This window comes from Leucoraja erinacea, chromosome 7, assembly GCF_028641065.1.
Source record: "Leucoraja erinacea ecotype New England chromosome 7, Leri_hhj_1, whole genome shotgun sequence".
NCBI lineage: Eukaryota > Metazoa > Chordata > Chondrichthyes > Rajiformes > Rajidae > Leucoraja > Leucoraja erinaceus.
Genome location: NC_073383.1, coordinates 44,213,105 through 44,233,821, shown reverse-complemented (window position 1 = coordinate 44,233,821; position 20,717 = coordinate 44,213,105). Strand labels below are relative to the sequence as shown.

Below are 20,717 nucleotides of genomic sequence, written 5' to 3'. Positions count from 1 at the left end.
GCACCTGCATGCCTACTTTCAATGACTGGTGTACCATGACACCCAGGTCTCATTGCATCTCCCCTTTTCCTAATCAGCCACCATTTACTGGCCTCAACTACCTGTGGCAGAGAATTCCAGAGATTCTCCACTATCTGTGTGAAAAATGTTTTTCTCATCTCGGTCCTAAAATATTTCCCTCTTATCCTTAAACTGTGACCCCTTGTTCTGGACTTCCACAACATTGGGAACAATCTTCCTGCATCTAGTCTGTCCAACCCCTTAAGAATTTTGTAAGTAAGTAAGGCAGCAACTCTTCCACTGCGCCACTGTGACCGCCTCTCCACAATTGTCTGCTATCTTTGGTCATTGAGATAATGGTGGCAGATCTTGCACAGCAGAATGTCAGAATTAATCATGTTGAAATCTATTATACACTAATTTATTGCACATTATACCTGCAAATTAGCTTCTGTACTAAATATCAGCAATCCCAGGTCTGACTGTGTACCTCCATTTGCTAGTTAGCTATTAAAATATATGGTCTTCCAAATTACTAGCATGTAATTTCCCCACGTTATACCTTTGTAACTTGCTCACTATGGATATCCCTTTTGTGGGCAGTTTTACATTCACTTCTCAAAACTGACATCTACTTGGGCTTGTTTCATCACAAATCATGGAAACGACTCTTTGCCCGTTGTTTATTCATGTTATTAATGTAGATTGTAAAAGACTGACGGCTCACAGTTGAATCTCTGTCACCCAGTGGTAACAGCTTGTCAACGTCATAATGACCCATTTGCTTCCATTGTGTTTTCTGCTCTTTAATCAATTATCTTCGTTCATCCAAATAGATTGCCATCAACCAGTATTCAAACTGTATTCATGTTATTTAACGGCACCATTTTTCCATCTGAATTATGTAGATAGGAATATGGTGCAGTTAAACATTAGTGCCAATTATGTACAAAAACCCTCTTTTGGTGTTTGCAATTGTGAAAAAAATACATGGACGAATGGAGTTTGATTAAAAATAAATGTGTTAAAGAAATCTGAGTAAAGGAACTATGAATGGATTAACACAGAGTATTTTTTTGAAATCTCGTTGCATGTTTTTAGTTGTTATTCTTACAATTTGTGAGCATAATTTTGATATATGATGGATAGGATAGAGGATTAAGGCAGTTGAGCAGTGGGAAATTGAATTATTTGTGAAATATTATGTAATTGACATACCTCAAAGTTTGTATTTAAATAATTATTTGTACCCAGTTTTTATTGTTATGGTGCCTGTGTAATGTTTAAAATAAAGACTATTGTGAAGGATTTGAGGATTAAAAATGTTCTAATTAAGATTTATCCAGTCAGGCTACTTGTGGGATGCAAATTGTGCCCTGCAAATCCTTTCTCCTGTCTGTGTCAAATGCTCCCGGTGGGGTAACACTGTCCTAACGTTAGTATTATATTGAATGCAGACACGTCCTCAGCGTCAGAAGATGAGGGCTCACTCCGTCGTCAGGGCCGGATAACGTCCACTCCAAAGCAGGGCCATTTGAACGTAGAGCACTGGCTTAACAAGGTTATCCAGAGCTCCTCCACCTCATCCTCTGCATCGTCCACCTCATCACATGTAGGAGGGAAACCTACTGCTTCACTAGCTGACCTCATGGCGCATACCCATTTAGGTCAGTAAACCTTTATTAATTTTACTTCCTCTGCAGCATTTTCTGAGAAACCCTTTGCTATACAGTGACTGCTATCTCAATTATCACAACCGACTAGTGTGGTCAGGTAGGCCAGATTTGATAAGGGAAAGGTCAGAGCTATTAATCTGTTGTCTTTCAAATTTAAAAAAAAGTATAACTAAAGTTGCTCATTCCAAACTATTCAGTACAGAAACAGCATACTGTAAAAGTACTGAAGAATTAAATTGCATTAAATTGCTTTGTTATTTGCAGAATTTCAGACGTCTCATGGTACCTTGTAATTACTTTTGAAGTACACATTCTGGTTAATTTTATAGTAATGTCCTTCCCAACTAAAATGAAACAAAAAAAAATATTTGTGTTTGGAGATGATTGAATTATTGGGAGACTATAACTGCTACTTATACATAAATGAATGCTGGAAACTCTCAGCAGTTCAAGCAGCATCTATGGTGAGAGAGAGCATGACATTTCAATCAATTAACCTTTTTATGAGCTGGGAAAGTTTACATGTTTTGTTTTTTGCAGAGTACTATTATATTTACCTAATTTTAACTCGCCTGAAAGATTTTTGCAATGCTGATATTTTTATTTTATATTTCTAGCCTCCACTGAAATATTGCAAGGTACTAGGGATAGATACATGAAGTTGTTCAGGGGAACCATTACATTTGCAAATATGATTAATAGGGTGGTAGCTGCTGTGTAACATGGATTGATGTAGATATAGTAATTATTTTCATATTCCTTGTAAGTGATCAGCATACATGGTTTTGTCATTTAAAAAAAACGTCATCTTTATTGTGTAATTATGATTGCCTCAAATACTATCCCAACATTTTATTATCAGTTTATTTTGCTATAATGATTGTTTTTGCTTTTAAGGAATTATTTTCTTTTTAAACATCCTAAAGAATTCATATTGATTATATACAAAATCAAATGGAGATGTGTTCCATACTATCAACCAATGACAGAAAGAGAAAGAGAACAATTTAATTTGGTTGGGGAGACACAGGGCACTGCAGATATTAACAAAAAAAAAAGACACCAAATACTGGAGTAACTCCGTGGGTTAGGCAACATCTCTTGAGAAAATGCGTCGGTGACGTTTCAGGCTGGGTCTTAAAGACTGTGTTTGTGTAGATTTACATTTACATCAGCTCATTTTATTCTCTGCTGTTTTGATTTGTATTACATGCATTGTACATTGACTTACATTCTTGTCTCATGCATGGACTTGCTGTCTTTCAGTTGCATGCAGCTTTCAGCACTGTTATCTTTCACTGCTGTGTACACACATTTGCTTCAATTTTTCAGTTGGATGTATCACTTTTCTCCTTTCTACCTTGTTGGGTCTGTTGTTCTGCTGTCTGTTCCCCTACTGTTTGATATGTTCAAATGCTTTTGCTTCTGTTAGACTAGTTTGATTTTCTCATCCCACCCCACCCCAACCTTGCTGTTGGCTGGATAATTGTTAGAAGACGGAGAGATATTGCCACCTTGAATATTTGGGTCCTAACTCCTCAAGTCCACTCTGTGGTAACTGCTTGAGAATTTTTGGAACTGTAAATAGGTTAGATCCACTGAAATCATTTTTACTAATTAGAGTAAACTAAAATAACCTTGGTTATGCATGAGCTTCCTATCAGGATCTCTGCTGCTTCACTTTCTAAGTGCGTCTCTATTACCTCTGTGTATATGTTTGCTGTTTTTGGTTTGTCTGAGTGCAAAAACCTTTGTGAAAGCAAGATGTTTCATCTCTTGCATCTACTATCCCATGTTAACATGCACAATATACCATGATACCTGCTCCCCCTCACACCCTACCTTTTTATCACGCCCTAACCATGGGCTCATTGACTAACCCACTCCTCGTAAACTAGATATCATCTTCATTTGACTTCCACCCATTCCCACCACAACCTTGCTCCCATCACTTAATTTTTGTTACATACTGTGAGATGGAAATCAGATATGTTATTACCAATTGGAGGCGAATGAGTGTAAGACATAGATAATGTGGCCAGTTGGATAAGAATGAATGTGGACTGATAGCCCTGTGTTGTGTTAGACTTTGGATGATGGAATGACTGAGCATTTATTTGTATAATAGCTAGGACAGCCAGAGTTCTGAGGCAGCAAAGTGGTAAGTGTTTTGAGTTTTACAAAACTGAACAAAGTCAAGGAATTTGGTGAGGCTGGACTCTTCCTTCTTCAGAATTCATGTATACTTGGTTATTATGTTGAAATGAAAGTGGCAATGCTCGCGGAACAAACAAAACAACCAAACAAATTATAAACACAATCATAACACACATATTATTTTACATAATAAATAATAGAAGGAAAAATAATCCATCAACACATTTGCCTCATATCCCTCTGAGCCACCTGTTGTGCCATTTTCAGGGAACTATATACCTGTAATTCTAAAGGCTCTGCAACATTCCCCCAGGGCCTTACCAAGGTCCTGCCCTGGTTTAACTTCCCAACGTGTAGCACATCGCACTTATCTGTATTAAACTCCATTAGCCATTCCGCAGCAAACTCCCAGGCTGTTCTCCTGATCAGAGTGCTAGATGACCGTCTAGGGCCCTCTCAAGTCAGGCCCACCACCACAGTGTCATCAGCAAACATTTACCTCATATCCCTTATCCACATTATTTGAATCCCTGCCATTCCCAGGGCCTGTCCTTCTGGTGTAACTATCACATTGCTTCTCTCACCTCCACGATAATCACCATAATCCAAGTAACCATTACTTCCCCCTCTGTTCTGGTGTCTATCACATTGCTTCTCTCACCTCCACGATAATCACCTTCCAGGTACCTCTTACCCTCTGTGTGTAAACTAGCCTTACAAATCTCCTTAAAAATGTCCAACTTTTAGTATAAACCCTTAGTATTTGCCGAGATGGAAGAAAATTCGGAAGGGTCCCAATCTCTTATCTTCCCTCCCATGTGACATTTCCACCCTGGGGAAAAAGACTGATCGTTTACAATATTTCATGTAGCTGTGGACTTGCACTCAAGCTCCCGTTGTACATTCACACTCCCAAGTGTTCTGTTATTTACTGTAATGCATTTTGCATTTGACCACCTTGCACCTATCCAGACAAAGCGCAAATGTTTGGTGAAACTGTCACCCAGTTTACACTTTGTCCATCAAAGCCTTACTGACCATTTTAACTTCTCTTCCGATTTCCCCTACTGATAGTTCTGTCCTTGCCCCCTCCATTACTGGAGCAAGCCATACAAAGAATGAGCACCTCATTGTCGACTTGAGTTACCTTCAAATCAACAGTATGAACATTGAATTCTACAATTTCAAGTAATACCCCACTCTCCCCAGTGCATATACATTTCTCCCACAATCTCCTGCCACCCTTGTTATCATACTCTTTTCCCTTCTTCCATATGCATGTCTCCTATTTCTGAGTCCCATGTGTTTTTTATCCACCCTTTTCACCTCCTACCTATCTCCTTTCATCCATATCCCTCCCTCTGGCTTTACATTTGACTCCTTTTCATTCTTTATCTGACACCCCTTAGTCTCCTTTTCACATCTGGCCTTTGTCACTCCTCTCATCTACCAATACCTTCTTCTCACCTGTATCCACCTATCACTTGCCAGGCTTTACAGCACGCACACCTCACTTTTCCAACTTTCTCCACCCTACTTCATCAGTCTGAAAAGGGTCCAGATCCGAAGTGCCGTCTCTCTACTCCCTCCACAGATGCTGCCTGATCTGCTGAGTTCTTCTGGCATTTTGTTCTTTGCTCAAGATTCCAGCATCAGCAGTTTGTTGTGTCTCAAGTTTAAAGGTGCCATGGGCTCAAGGTTCTCAGTGTGCTCAAAAGGAAAGTGCGAAACAGAAGGTAAGTTTCACGGGAGTGCAACCAGCTGAACGAGATGCGTTTAAAGAAAACTCATGAACTGAAGAACAAGCGAGTGGGCAGGGAGCACGGCAAACACTGTCTGGTGACCCAGACGCCAAAATGTTAGGATTTCTAAATAGTAATGCTGAATAGATGCTATCACCAGGCAGAAGGTGCAGAAGCCTAAACTCCCACACCACCAGGTTCAGGAATGGCTTTCAGACAACCATCAGGTTCTTGACCAAAACCATGCAACCTTAATCCTATCTCGAATACAGAACTCTGCGGACCGTCTCTTACTATATCATGGACTTATTTTGTAATTTTGTTTTGCACCAATGTTTTGCTTTTTGTACAATCTTTCTCTTTTTACCATCTAACAGTGTAGTTTACATAAGACTTGATTTTTTGTGTGTTTGTGTCTGAGTCTATGTGCCTGTGATGCTGCTGAAAGCAAGATTTTCCATGTGCCTGTACCTCACTGTATTAGCACATATGACAAGAAACTTGACTTGCATAGTGGATTGCATGAGCTTTACAACATACCTTTCCTTTATAACAGAAGTGGTTGTACAAAATTGTGAAATCCTGGACGAGGGATGTGCATGCAAAGGGCATGGGTTTACATTAATTGTTGGATAGATTAGCGGGGCCTTGAGAAAGAAAATATTCACCTCAAGAGTGATAGCGGTAGCAGTCTGGAGCCCCAGGTGCCTGAAAGGATAATGTATAAGGTGAGAGTGTGTGGGGACAGCTATAGGATAGAAAACTTCAAACCATTTAAAAAGTAACAAGATGAGCATTTGATATTCCATAACGTACAAGACTCTTGGCCAAGATTTGGAAAGCATGTTGATCATCTTTGGTTGGCAGATAAATGGTCACGGGTGAAAGATCCCTGGGCTGTGAAGTACAAGTCTGATGTGGTTTTGTCATTGTAGCCAAAAATGACTTGCTCCCAAGGATTTAGCACAGATAATGAAACAGATTTTGCCATGCAGCAGGTATTCTAAAATAGCACAGACCTATCTTCCTGATATTTAATATTTTTATGACTACAGAAACAACCTGTATTATGTGCTTACAGCCAAGAATAACAAATACACTCATAATTGTATTGTATTGTATTCAAATTTATTGTCATTGTCTCAATTAGAGACAACAAAATGAATTTCCCTTTACAGTCAGTATCATAAAAATAAATAAATAATAAATATTAAAACATATTAAAAAAATAAAATAGAAATTTAAAAAAAAGCACAAACACAAAAAGTCCACGACACAACACAACACAGTGGCACCAAGGTGAGGAAGGCACCATAGTCCAGCCAGCCTCCCCTCCGATCTTCCCAGATGTTCATCCGTGGTCGGGGCCTTCCGAGCACCCGCAGTCGCCGCACCGGGCGGCCCGATGTTCAGGCCCTCACGCCGGGCTGGTGGAACGCCGACGCCGAACCCCGATGGTGAGCATCCTCCTCCTCAGCGGCCCGGACCTCCCGATCAGCCGCCTCCCGCAGCCGGAGTCCGCAGCTCCCGAGTCTGCAGGTCGAGCCGGGCAGAGTCGCAGGACCCCGCGTTGTTAGTCAGCGCCGCCCGCATTGGGAGCTCCGCAAACCGCAGCTCCATGATGTCGGTGCAGCAGGTCCAGCACTCCGGGCTCCAGACGGCGACCCCCGGTAAGGCATCGCGAGCCCCGCGATGTATCAGCGCTGTCCCGCCGCTGCTGGAGCTCCGGTCGATCCCGGCAGGAAAGGCCGCGCCAATCCAGGTAGGCCGCTGGGGGGGGGGGGGGGGGGGGCGAGGACGCGACTCGAATAATAATCGCGTCCTCACCAGGAAGCGGCTGAAGGACGGTATCCCCCGCACCGTGCCCTCATCCCCCACATAAAGACATTTAAAAAATCATAAAAAACACACTTCGACATAACTAAAAAAACAAAAAAACAAAAAGATACTTGACAAAGAAAAATAGACATGCTGGAAGCACTCAGCAGCTTGGCAGCAGTTAACATTTAAGTTATTTTTTTAGTTCCTTTTGTTATTAATATCGTATTGCTGCATATAATGCACAAACAATTCCTGATGCACACTGGCCATTCCAAAATATTCATTTTTGATACTCAACGATAAATACAGTTAAGTTCATTTTGATTCATTACCAGAAATGTTTGGCACATTCCTTAATCAGTTATCAGTGGAAGACAATTTGGGCATTAACTGCATTGTGAAAACCTTAGTTGACACTCATGAAGAAATTGATATGATATTTGGAATATGGTTTGTGAACAGATATCACTCTTCTGTCTGCTCAGTACAAGCTGCATTGACCGTCCCAGCACATCAAGATTAGGGGAATTTTATTCTAAATCCTGACCAAAGTTATGTGCTGCTTTTTTTTGCTGATTGAAGATGTGACTTGCACACGTTGGGTCTCATGCAACATAGTTGTGGGAATATTCCTCTCATGGCACACATTTGTTTAGATGTACAACTATCTGTTGGCATTTTTATAAAGCAAATTTATAACAAATATTTAGTAATATTCAACAAAAACAAAACTGTATTACATTAAAGTGTTGAGGCTGTATTATTTCAAAATCCAGTAGTTTGTATAACAGAATATGTTTCATTTATATGATGTCATGTCGGTATTGCAACTTTAGGCCTATGATTCTTTTATGTTCTTTATAATTTCATTAGTTATGTGAATTCCAGATGTGCATTTACATCAGACTCTCCTTGTCACCACTGCTACAAGCTCCATCATCCATCTAAGTGACTTCCCAGTCGAAAATCCTCCTTGCATTTTTTTGTCGTCAAGACAGTATTTTGTTTTCCCAGAAACGTGATACACACTTAGATAGCCTAGTACAGCAGAGGCCCTTTGGCTAACGTTATCCACCCCGAACATGATGCCAAATTAAACTAATCCACTCTGACTCTGTGCGAACCATCGCCCTCCATTCCTTGCATATCCATGTGTTTATCTAAAGGCCTCTTAATCGCCACTATTGTATCTGCTTCCAACACTGCTTGCGGTCACCTTCCAGTCTCTATGTGAAAAATAACTTACCCCTGCACATCACCTTTTAAACTTTGCCTCTCTGACTTTAAACCTATGCCCTCAGTCTTTGAGGGGAGAAAGGTTCTGACTGTCTATCCAATATATGCCACTCAATTATGAATTTCTGTCGGATCTTCCTCGGTCCAGTGTAAACAATTCTGGTTTCCGCCACGACTTGGCGTTCTTCCGTCGCCTCCGCCTCCGTGCCTTTTTCTATGGGAAGGATTCCTCACCATCCAGTGATGACCCCCTTCTCCCATCTCCACTGGTCCCGCTCCTTTTGGACTCCCTTGGATGGCCCTCTACAGACCTTTTTATTCCCAGCTGCCGGCGGGACATCAACTGGCTCTACTTTTCCACTCCCCTTATGTACTCTAACCGCTTCCCCCCTGAACGTACAACCCTCCGCTCATACTGCAGCAAACCCGACATGATAATCAAACCCGCTGACAAGGGAGGTGCCGTGGTAGTCTGGCGGGCTGACCTCTAAAGAGCTGAGGCCAGGCGACAACTCACAGACACCTCTTACTTACAGTGCCCTCCATAATGTGTGGGACAAAGACCCATCATTTATTTAATTGCCTCTGTACTCCACAATTTGTGATTTGTAATAGAAAAAAATCACATGTGGTTAAAGTGCACATTGTCAGATTTTAATAAAGGCCATTTCTATACATTTTGGTTTCACCATGTAGAAATTACAGCAGTGTTTATACACAGTACCCCTATCTCAGGGCACCATCATGTTTGGGACCCAGCAATGTCATGTAAATAAAAGTAGTTATGTTTAGTATTTTGTTGCATATCCTTTGAATGCAATGACTGCTTGAAGTCTGTGATTCATGGACATCACTCCGCATTTGGCCACTTGGACAATGTAAACACTTGCGTCAGACTATTGTTTATAGACTACAGCTCGGCGTTCAATACCATCATCCCCTCCAAGCCAGTTACCAGGCTCACGAAATTGGGGCTCTGTGCATCCCTCTGTAATTGGATTCTCGACTTCCTCATCCACAGACCACAGTCTGTCCGAATTGGCGGAAATACCTCGTCCTCAGTAACAATCAGTAGGGAAGCACCTCAAGGCTGCGTGCTTAGCCCCCTGTTTTACTCACTCTATACTCATGACCGTGTAGCCGGACATAGGGCGAACTCCATCATCAAATTCGCCGACGACACCACTGTTGTTGGACAAATTACAGATGGTGATGAATCAGAGTATAGAAGTACGATCGACCGATTGACCAAATGGTGCCAGCACAACAACCGGGCTCTCAACTTCAGTAAAACCAAGCAATTGATTTTGGACTTTGGAAGGGGAAGGATGAGGACCCATAACCCTGTTTATATCAATGGGACAATGGTGGAGAGGTCAAGAACTTTAAATGCCTGGGCGTGCATATTTCCGAAGATCTTTCCTGGACCCAGCACACTGATGCAATCAGAAGGAAGGCATATCAGCTCCTCTACTTCCTGAGAAGATTACGGAGAGTCGGTATGTCAAGGAGGATTCTCTTGAACTTTTACAGGTGCACAGTAGAGAGCATACTGACTGGCTGCATCGTGGCTTGGTTTGGCAACTTGAACGTTCAGGAGCGGAAAAGACTACAAAATGTTGTGACCACTGCCCAGTCCATCAGACAGCAGCAGCCTTTTTAGGGCTGCCACCTAGGGATGTCGAACCGAATGGTGTCACCCTGCTGCAGGCTTCTCCTGCCTCAAACGCAAGAAGAAGACCGGCTCTGAACTCCCCACCATCGAAGGGATCTATCGAAGTCACTGCCTCAAAGGCGGCCAACATCATCAAAGACCCACACCATCCTGGCCACACACTCATTTCACCATTTGCCATCGGGAAGAAAGTACAGGAGCCTGAAAACTGTAATGACCAGGTTCAGGAACAGCTTCTTCCCTGCAGCCATCAGGCTATCAAACACGACAGCAAATAAGCTCCGAACTATAACAGACTTATTATTATTGCACTATATTTGTTTATTTATTGAGTATGTGTGAATGTGTATATATACACACTGAACTTTTTTTCTCCCGTTATGTACTATGTTTACATGTTTTGTTGTGCTGCAGCAAGTAATAATTTCATTGTCCTATCTGACAATAAAACACTCTTGACTTGCCTTTGCTGGGTGTCTTCTCTGGTGATGCTCTGCCAGGCCTGTATTGCAGCCATTTTTAGCTTATGCTTGTTTTGGGAGCTAGTCCCCTTCAGTTTTCTCTTCAGCATATAAAAGGCATGTTCAATTGGGTTCAGATCAGGTGATTGACTTGGCCACTCAAGAATTGACCATTTTTTAGCTTTGAAAAACTCCTTTGTTGCTTTAGCAGTATGTTTGGGATCATTGTCTTGCTGTAGAATGAACCGCCGGCCAATGTGTTTTGAGGCATTTGTTTGAACTTGAGCAGATAGGATGTGTCTGTACACTTCAGAATTCATTATGCTACTACCATCAGCAGTTTTATCATCAATGAAGATAAGTGAGCCAGTATCTTCAGCCGCCATACATGCCCAGGCCATAATACCCCCACCACTGTGTTTCACCAATGAGATGGTATGCTTTGGATCTTGGGCAGTTCCTTCTCTCCTCCATACTTTGCTCTTGCCATCACTCTGATATGTTAATCTTCGTCTCATCTGTCCACAAGACCTTTTTCCAGAACTGTGGTTGCTCTTTTAATGACCCTGTCTCACGGTGCGAGTCCACCCACGAGTGACCCCGAGTTTAAAACAAATCAAACTCGTGGTAATCATGTAGAATTAACATAGCGGGAATGTTGGAACTCGCAACGCTAACGGCAGGTACTCGGGGAACTTGTTAACTCGTGAAAATCTTTCAACATGATGAAAGATTTCCACAAGTCAAATTTGCTCTTGACGGTGAAGTAAAAAGTACTCTTGTGTATGACATATAGGTGTCATCCCGCGACATGTCACCGAATAAATCGCGTAGGTGGGACAGGCCCTTAACAAAAAGTTTCATTTTTGTTTCTCATAATGGCTTTGACTTTCATTGGCACAACTTTGGGCCTCGTGTTGATAAACAGCAATAACAGTTTCTAAACGTGATGGAAAGACTGGAGGGAAGACTAGGTGCTGAGAGCTCTCTTATACCTGCATTAAGGAGGCATTTAAACACACCTGAGCAATTACAAACACCCGTGAAGCCATGTGTCCCAAACATTATGGTGCCCTGAAATGGGGGAACTATGTATAAACACAGCAGTAATTTCTACATGGTGAAACCAAAATGTACAGAAATGGCCTTTAATAAAATCTGACAATGTGCACTTTAACCACGTGTGATTTTTTTTTCTATTACAAATCTCAAATTGTGGAGTACAGAGGCAATTAAATAAATGATGGGTCTTTGTCCCTAACATTATGGATGGCACTGTATCCTTGGTCCATGATCCCACAGATGAACACCATGCCTGCCCTCAAAAGCCTCCAACCTTATAGTTTCCCTACCCGCATGACAGAGATGCTGCTTGTCCCGCTGAGTTACTACCTGCGATTTAAATCAGCATCTGCAGTTCTTTCCTACCTAGTTTGCCCAACCTCTCCTTGTAGCTAATTGCCTCTAATCTCAGCAACAATCTGCTAAATCTCTTCTGCACCCTCTCCAAAGGTTCCATCTCTTTCCTACAATGGGCAACTGGAACTGCACACAATGCGATCCAACCAATGTTTTTTAAAGTTGCTTCATGTCGCTGCTTTAGCTCAGTAGAGGTTAGTTTTAATCTGAATTTCTCATGAAATATGGTTTGGCTTTTGTGTGTAAGTATGTTATGTCTCTGAGGTGATTAGTAGAAAACAATATGCACTTTGTCCTATAAGCCTCGTAAACATATCTGTATATCATTTCCTTAAGGCAAATGATATTATAAAATCTTGTGGGTCTATCATTGTTTGAAGTTCAAGAGTTATTACCATACTGAGGAAGGATATTCTGCTCATTTGAAACCATGCCACCCCCTCTGTAGAACGATCCAGTCAGTCTCATTGCATAGCTTTGCAACTTTTATTCTTTTATATGCCTTTCCAACTTTCCTTTTGAAATCATTGATCATCTTAATTTTCATTATCTATACAGGAAGCGAGTTTTGGGTCTCTACCTTTCATGCCATAGAAATGAACAAGTTCTTCCTTTCTTGCTTTGTGACACCAGCCTCAATCTAATTCCTGCCATCTCCTTGTGTGCAAAAGAGAACAACAGCCTCTCCAATTTCTTTGAATATCCACTTTGGAAGGAGGAAAATACAATGTATTTAAATAAAGGTCCTCTTCATCTTACAAAAGCCTGTACAGCCAGCATGTGCAAACAAGCATTTGGGATACTGGCAGGGTGGACTTGGGGTTGCTGAAAGCAATTTCTGCCTGTGAAAACTCAGTTCAAGGCCTGGATTGTAAGGGGAAATTAGTATAATATTAGGGAGATAGACATAAAAAGCTGGAATAACTCAGCGGAACAGGCAGCATCTCTGGAGAGACCCTTCTTCAGACCTGAAACGTCACCCTTTCCTTCTCTCCAGAGATGCTGCCTGTCCTGTTCAATTACTCCAGCTTTTTGTGTCTACGGTTTAAACCAGCATCTGCAGTTCCTTCTTACCCATAACATTTGGGAGGTTTGATGCAGCTTTTAATAGGACATAGAAAAGTACAGCACAGCATCAGGCCCATTGGCCCATAATGTGTGTGTTAAATATGATCCCAAGCTAAAATAATCATCTGCCTATGCATGATCCATATTCCTCCATTCTCTGCATATCTATGTGACTCTTTAATGCCACTATTGTATCTGTCTTTACCACCATCCCTGGCAGTGAATTCTAGCATCCACAACCCTCTGTGTACAATGCTTCTCGTCTTTCACATGGCCACCCTGGAGAAAAAGGTTCTGACTGTCAATCCTAGCTATGCCCTTTAATAAGTAATATACTTCTATTAGATTTTCCCCTCAAATTCTGACATGCCAGAAAAAACAATCCTAGTTTGTCCAATCTTTCCATCCAGCTAATACTGTTTAATCCAGGCAACAACCTCTGCAAAGCCTCGACATTTTTCTTGTAATGCAGAGACTAGAATTGCATGTTAAACTACAAATGCTGCCAAACCAATGTCTTACAGAGCTACAACAAGACTTCCCGACTCTTAAACGAGGCACGTGTGAGGCTTCTTACTTAGTATTGCTTACTTAGTATTGCTTACTTAGTATTCTCTATGTTTGAAGCAGGATATACTTTCATTTGAACCAGTAGAAAGAAAGTTAATTGTGTTGATTCCTGGAAAGGGTTTGATGTGAGAAGAGAGGTTGAACCGGTTGGTCCTGTACTCATTGGAGTTTAGAAGAATGGTAGGTTATCTTATTGCAACAAAAGATTTTAAAGGGAATTGACAGGGTGGTTAAGCTAGGTGGGTATGCATACATTGAGGAGGTACATAGAACAATAGAAATTGGAGGTTGCCCATTTCACAGATGAGGAATCATTTCTGCTGAGGGTCATGACCCTTTGGAATTCTCTGCTTCGGAGAGCTGTGGAAGCAGAGTCATTGGATATATTTGAAATACACGAGATTTGAAGGAAATGAGGAGAGCGTGTGCTGGAGAAGTTGGATCGTCCATAATCAAGTGGAGCAGGCTTGAGGGGATAATCTTATATTGTTTTTTTAATTTGTATTCCCCTGAACATTGTTTCTACCCACCACAGATTAAACTAATAGACGAAAATTCCTGAAAATTGAAAGACTGCAGATTTTGGAAATCTGAAGTACCCCAGTAATAAGAGAAAATGCTGGAAAACGCTCAACACATGTGTTTCTTTGAGTGTTTCCAGCATTTTTTGCTTCCATTTTAGGCTGAGAAACCCTACTCTGGGACCATTCTCGTAAATATCCTTTTGCATCCTCTCAAGAACATTCATGAACATCTTCTCCAAAGCCTCCACATTTCACACTTCAATGTTAAATTCTATTTACTGCTTGTTTCGCCATCCTTTTGAAGCATCAAGTGCTGTTGCAGTCAGTTGTCATTTTCTCCTTATTTCACACATCTCCAAGATTGCTATCATTAGCACATTTTAAATTTAACTCCGCGCCAGTTCAGAGAGAAACTGTGATCGCAATACCTCATTCTTAAATCTGAAAGATAACCCATTTACCTTGCAATAGTGTCAGTGTTATCTGAGCTGACATTGACTCCTCTTATTATATTTCAATTTTGTTAGCCTAATTTTGATCTGGCACTTTGTTAAATGCTTTCTTGAAATTCATCTCATCAATAACACTGGATTTCCTTAATTAGATCTCTTACTTACAATTCGCTTTAATTGTTCAAACACAATGTACCTTCTGTATCAAGTGCTGGTTTAAACCTTTCCAAGTACCTTTCCAACCTTTCCGCTGATTACTTTCTATTTATCACGATAAACATGTTGGCCTCAAGATCCTCAAAGGATCATTACATCTTTTTTATTATATTTTCCATCTTCCATACCTTTGGTGACTCCAAAACTATGGCATCTCTTGAAGTGGCCAAGAGACAGAACACTCTTGGACACAATGGCAAGCACCTCTACTATTTCCATGCTTCCTCCTTTGAGGGTACCAATTATCCAGATTAGGTGATATCCATTCCAAGTATTGTTGTATATCTTGCCTTTAATTTTGCTTTGCCGCCTCCATAGCCTTTGCCTTTTCTGCTTCTACAGTATTTTCTCCCCTTGTGGGAATGTGTTCAGTCTGAAAGAATGTTCCAACCTGTACTTGAAACACTCCCTCTCAAAGACAACCCCTTTGAAGAAATATGCTGGGAGATTTTAATTTCAATACTAACTGGGACTACGATGGTGCCAAGGGCTAAAATGGGGTGGAATTTGTCAAGCATCTTCAAGAAAGTTTCCTCAGACAATATGTAGAGGGCCCTACAAAGGAGAGGGCACAGGGAAGAGATGGAGGGAAAATGAGTGTGCATCGAGAGTGGGGGGGGGGGGGAACGGGTGTTTGTAGGTTAGTTATCATAAATTGGAGAGATCCATTTTCATACTATTAGGTTGTAGGCTACTCAAGTGTAATATGAGGTGATGTTTCTCCAATTTGCATGTAGCCTTACTCTGGCAATTCAGGAGTTTCATGGTGCAGGACAGAAAGGTCTGTGTTGGAAGGGGAGTTCAATTGGTTAGTATCCGGGAGATCCAGCAGACCTGGCAGACTGAATGCAGATGTTCAGCAAACTGGCTAGTCTATGGCTAGCCTTGCCAATGTAAAGAAAGCCAAGTTGGGAGCACCAATAATACAGTAGATTAAGTTAGAGGAGGTGTATGTCTCATCTGGAAGGACTGCTCGGGTCCTGAATGGATGAGAGAGAGGAGGTATTGGGACAGTTGTTTCATCTCCTATGGTTGCAGGGGAAAGTAATTGGGAGGGGTGTTTTCGATGGAAAAGAATGAATGAAACAAGGTGTTGTGGTGGGAGCAGTATGTGCAGAAAGCAGAATAAGACGGGGATGGGAATATGTGACTGGTGGTGAGATTGTGTGGACATGTTTGAGAATGATGTGTAGGCTGGTGGGGTGAACGCTTTGGACCAGTGGAACTATCCTTGTTCCATCTGGGGGGGGGGGGGGGGGGGCTGTGTGCGCGACACTAATTTCAATGGTATTAGACAGGAACTTGCAAAAGTTGATTGGAGTAGTATGCTTGCAAGTCGAGGTGCACCCAGAAAGTGGGATACTTTGTAAAGTGCAATGGTGAGAGTTCTAGGTATGCATATTCCTTTCATAGTGAAGGGCATGACAGGCGGGGAGTAAGGAGCCCTGGATGATGAGCGAAAACAAGGCTCTGGTCAGGAAAAAGGTGTCATGGATTAGATATTGGTAGCTGGGATCGGGTATATCCCTGATGATGTGTGAGGGGATTGCAGAGAATTCTTTGGAGGGAAATTGGGAGGACAAAAAGGGGACATGAGATAGCTATAGCAGATAAGATTAAGTATTCATGGTGTACCTTGGAGTTCGTGCTGGGCCTGTTGCAGTTTGCCATCTTTATGAATGATTTGGATGATAATATACAAGGCATGATAAGTAAGTTGGCATGTAACTAAGGCTGCAGACACCAATAGGATAAACAAACTCATCAGGAAGGCTGGCTCCGTCCTGGGGGCAGAATTGGATTCATGGGAAGTGGTCCTAGAGGGGAGGATGTTCCTCAAACTGCGGAGCATCCTGGACAAAACAGCTCACCCTCTGGTCAACCTGAGGAGTACCTTCAGCAACAGACCAGTTCCACCAAGATGCAGGACAGAAAGCCACTGTAGATCCCTGGCTATCAAACTTTACAACTCCACCCCCTTCTGTTGTGGGGTAGGCAGACTGAGACAGGACCCCCCCGCACCCCCTCAATCTTTGCACATCCCCAAAGCCTTACCACTCGTCACTACAATTTCACTTGTCATGTTTCATGTATTTTGTTTTTTTTTATGACTGTTGGCAAATGAATTTCCTTCCAGGGATGATTAAAGTTCTATCGTATCATATTGTATGTGACACTAAAATAGATTGCATTATACACAGTGAAGATGGTTATCAAGAAATACAGTGAGTTCTGGGCAAGTGGACCAAGGAATGCCTAGTGTCATAGTCACAGCATGGAAACATGCCCTTCGGCTCAACTTGTTCATGCTGATGAAGATGGCCCATAGCCCTCTAAACCTTTACTCTCAATGTACTTGTCCAAATGTCTTTTAAATATTATTTTTGTACCACCGTCAACTATTTCATCTGGCAGCTCGTTCTATATACCAACCAACACTTTGTGTGAAAAACTTGCCCATTTGGTTGCTATTACATCTTTCACCCTCTCGCCTTAAGCCAATGTTCTGGATTCCCCTATCCTCGGAAAAAGACATGCATCCGATCTATTCCCCTCATTATTTTATACACCACCAGCATGCCAAGAGCCGCCTCCACCACACCATCTACCTGTGATGCCACTTTAAGGGAACTATGTACTTGCACTCCTAGATCCCTTTGCTATACGGAAGTGGCGGCGCTGTTAACAGCTGCGGCTCGCCTGCAGTCCGTCTGTCTTTACTTTTTCTGTTTTATTTGTCTTGTTTTGGTTAAGTTTTAGTTTGTTGGGTTGTGTTAGAGGGGGTGAAACATGTTCTCTGTCTCTTCCTTCGGGGGAATGCGACTTTTTCGTGTCGTATCCCCCTTCTCTGCCTCCGTCTGCGCTGAGGCCTAATGGCGGAGCTGGCGGCCTCCAACCGGCGACCAACCCCGAGGCTCCGGAGGCAGAGCCAGCCAGGACTTACCAACGAGAGGCTGGCCGTCTTCGGGGCTAAGGCAGCGGTGGCCCGACTTGCTGGTGCGCCGTTCTGGCTTTCGGCGGCGGCCTGGAGCTGATGCAGCGGGGCTCGGAGCTGAGACTGCGGGACCTGGAGCGGCGACTGCGGGACCTGGAGCTGGGGCGGCGGCCCGGAACTGGAGCGGCGGCCCGGAGCTGGAGCGGCGGCCCGGAGTGGAGACTGCGGGACCCGGAGCTGGGGCGGCGGCCCGGAGCGGAGACTGCGGGACCCGGAGCTGGGACGGCGGCCTGGAGCGGAGACTGCGGGACCCGGAGCTGGGGCGGCGGCCTGTAGTGGAGACTGCGGGACCCGGAGCTGGGACGGCGGCCCGTAGTGGAGACTGCGGGACCCGGAGCTGGGGCGGCGGCCCGTAGTGGAGACTGCGGGACCCGGAGCTGGGGCGGCGGCCTGTAGTGGAGACTGCGGGACCCGGAGCTGGGGCGGCGGCCTGTAGTGGAGACTGCGGGACCCGGAGCTGGGACGGCGGCCCGTAGTGGAGACTGCGGGACCCGGAGCTGGGGCGGCGGCCTGTAGTGGAGACTGCGGGACCCGGAGTTGGGGCGGCAGCCTGGAGCGGAGACTGCGGGACCTGGAGCTGGGGCGGCGGCCCGGAGCTGATGCTGTGGCGGGCCGTCTCGGAGCGGAGACGGCGTTCCGGCTTTCGGCGGCGGCGACATCACCACGGAGGTCCGCTGGACTGGAGAGCGGCATCTTCGGCCTGGATCGATCGCCTCAGAGCAGAGGGAGGACAAGGAGGGAAGAGGCGGAGACTTTGACTTTGCCTCCATCACAGTGAGGATGTGCTTGGTGAACTCACTGTGGTGGATGTTTAATTTGTGTTTATTGTATGTTTTGTTATTATTGATTCTGTGTATGACTGCAGGCAACATAATTTCGTTCAGACCGAAAGGTCTGAATGACAATAAAGGATCTATCTATCTATCTATAAAGGATCTATCTATCTATACAACACTCCTCAGGTCGCTACAATTCATTGTGAAGGTCCTCCCCGGTTTGATTTCCCAAAATGCAACACCTCAGACTGATTAGGATTGTTGTAAGTGGGTGTTTGTTGGGTGTCTTTGACATGCTGAGCCAAAGTTTTTCTTCTGTTACTATGTGAGATCTATTTTTCATATTTTCCACTTGTTTATGAGTGCATTTTGTGTCATTGTAATGGCTGTCAAGCGGTCCTTTAAAAAAAAATCTATATTCTGGAAATTTAAGATGTTTTCATTTAAATCAACGCATTTTTCTTGTAAAGGTTGTTATTGGAAACTTAAGTGCAATTGCTTTGTCATTGGGGTTTGAGTGACACACAATATTGCATGATTCACAACGATACTTTAAACTGCAGTCAGTCCACAGATATATTGTTTAACTGCCAGAGCTGACATCACAGACATCAGTACCAGAAGAAGTTGGTTCCAATGTGCTTTGTTGCATAAAAGGTGTAAAAATGCTGATTCTGTGAAAGCTGAAAATCTAATATATCAGCAAAACTGACTTGCGGCATTTTGAATGATTGGTGTGAAGAGTCCGACAGAACACCTGCAGTACATGTTTCAATCTAACTGTTAGAATAAGAAATATCAGAAGATTTTTGATCAGATTGTTTTGGTTTGGAGGATTATTTGCTTTTACCCTGTACACTAGCAAATTTCCCAGACCATTTCAGGTTGATGGGATATAAATTTCAGAAAAATGGATTTACTCTATGTATACATAAGGAACTGCAGATGCTGGTTTACAAAACAAGACAGGTCCAGTTTAGCAGGTGGGATGAGGAATGTTTAGAATCATCGAGTCAGTGATACAGTGTGGAAACAAGCCCTTCAGCCCAATGTGACCACGCCGGCTAACATGTCCCAGCCGCACTAGTCCCACCTCCCTGTGTTTGACCCATATCCCTCCAAATCTGTCCCATCCATGTACTTGTCTAACTGTTCCTTCAACATTTTGGATAGTCCCTGCCAGAACTACCTCCTCTGGCAGCTTGTTCCATACCCCCACCCATGGTCCCTGCCACAACTACCTCACCTTTGTGTGAAAAAGTTACCCCTCAGATTCCTATTAAATCTTTTCCCCTTCACTTTAAACCTATGTCCTCTTGTCTTCGATTCACCTACTATGGGCAAGAGACTCTGTGCATCTACCCGATCTATTCCTCTCATGATTTTATACACCTCTATATTAAAAAAAAAAAAAAAAACCCTCATCCTCCTGCGCTCCTGTGCGGCCACAAAGTAATCAAGTAAACATGTTCACGAAGCTCACCCTAAGAGATATCCAGCGAGAAACATGCTTGACATTTCTAATATAGTAATAAGAGACACGGAGAATCTGATCATCGGGGCAGTTCTGTCCATGGTCATGGGAGGCTTTTTATAGTGTAAAAAAAAATTACATCATTTTTATGATGATTTTTCCACACGTCGGTAGTCGTTGTTGGCTCGAGAGGAACTTGGTAACTCGGGAGAGGAACTTGGTACATCGCAGAAATGAGAAGTAAACGGCAAACTTGGACATACACGTGCAATACTCGCAAAATGTTCGTAACGAGTCCGTAGGAGGCAGTAGAAGTCCGTGGATATATCGTAGCGGCTCGTTACGCCAGCCGTAGGTACTCGGGGTTATTTTTTTACTCGTGGACATTTTTCATCAGTCCCGACTTACCTGATGCCCCGAGTACCTATGGCTGGCATAACGAGCCACTACGATAT

The 20,717-nt window shown here is 43.1% G+C and overlaps 1 protein-coding gene across 1 annotated transcript in view; it reads left to right on the top strand.

Annotated features, from left to right (window-relative positions):
- Positions 1-20,717, top strand: part of LOC129698938 (disco-interacting protein 2 homolog A-like) — a 233,352-nt gene that overhangs the window by 129,782 nt on the left and 82,853 nt on the right. Inside the window, exon 5 of the mRNA XM_055638423.1 lies at positions 1,458-1,667. Within this exon, the coding sequence (XP_055494398.1) occupies positions 1,458-1,667 (210 nt within the window). The remainder of the gene's footprint in view (positions 1-1,457; positions 1,668-20,717) is intronic.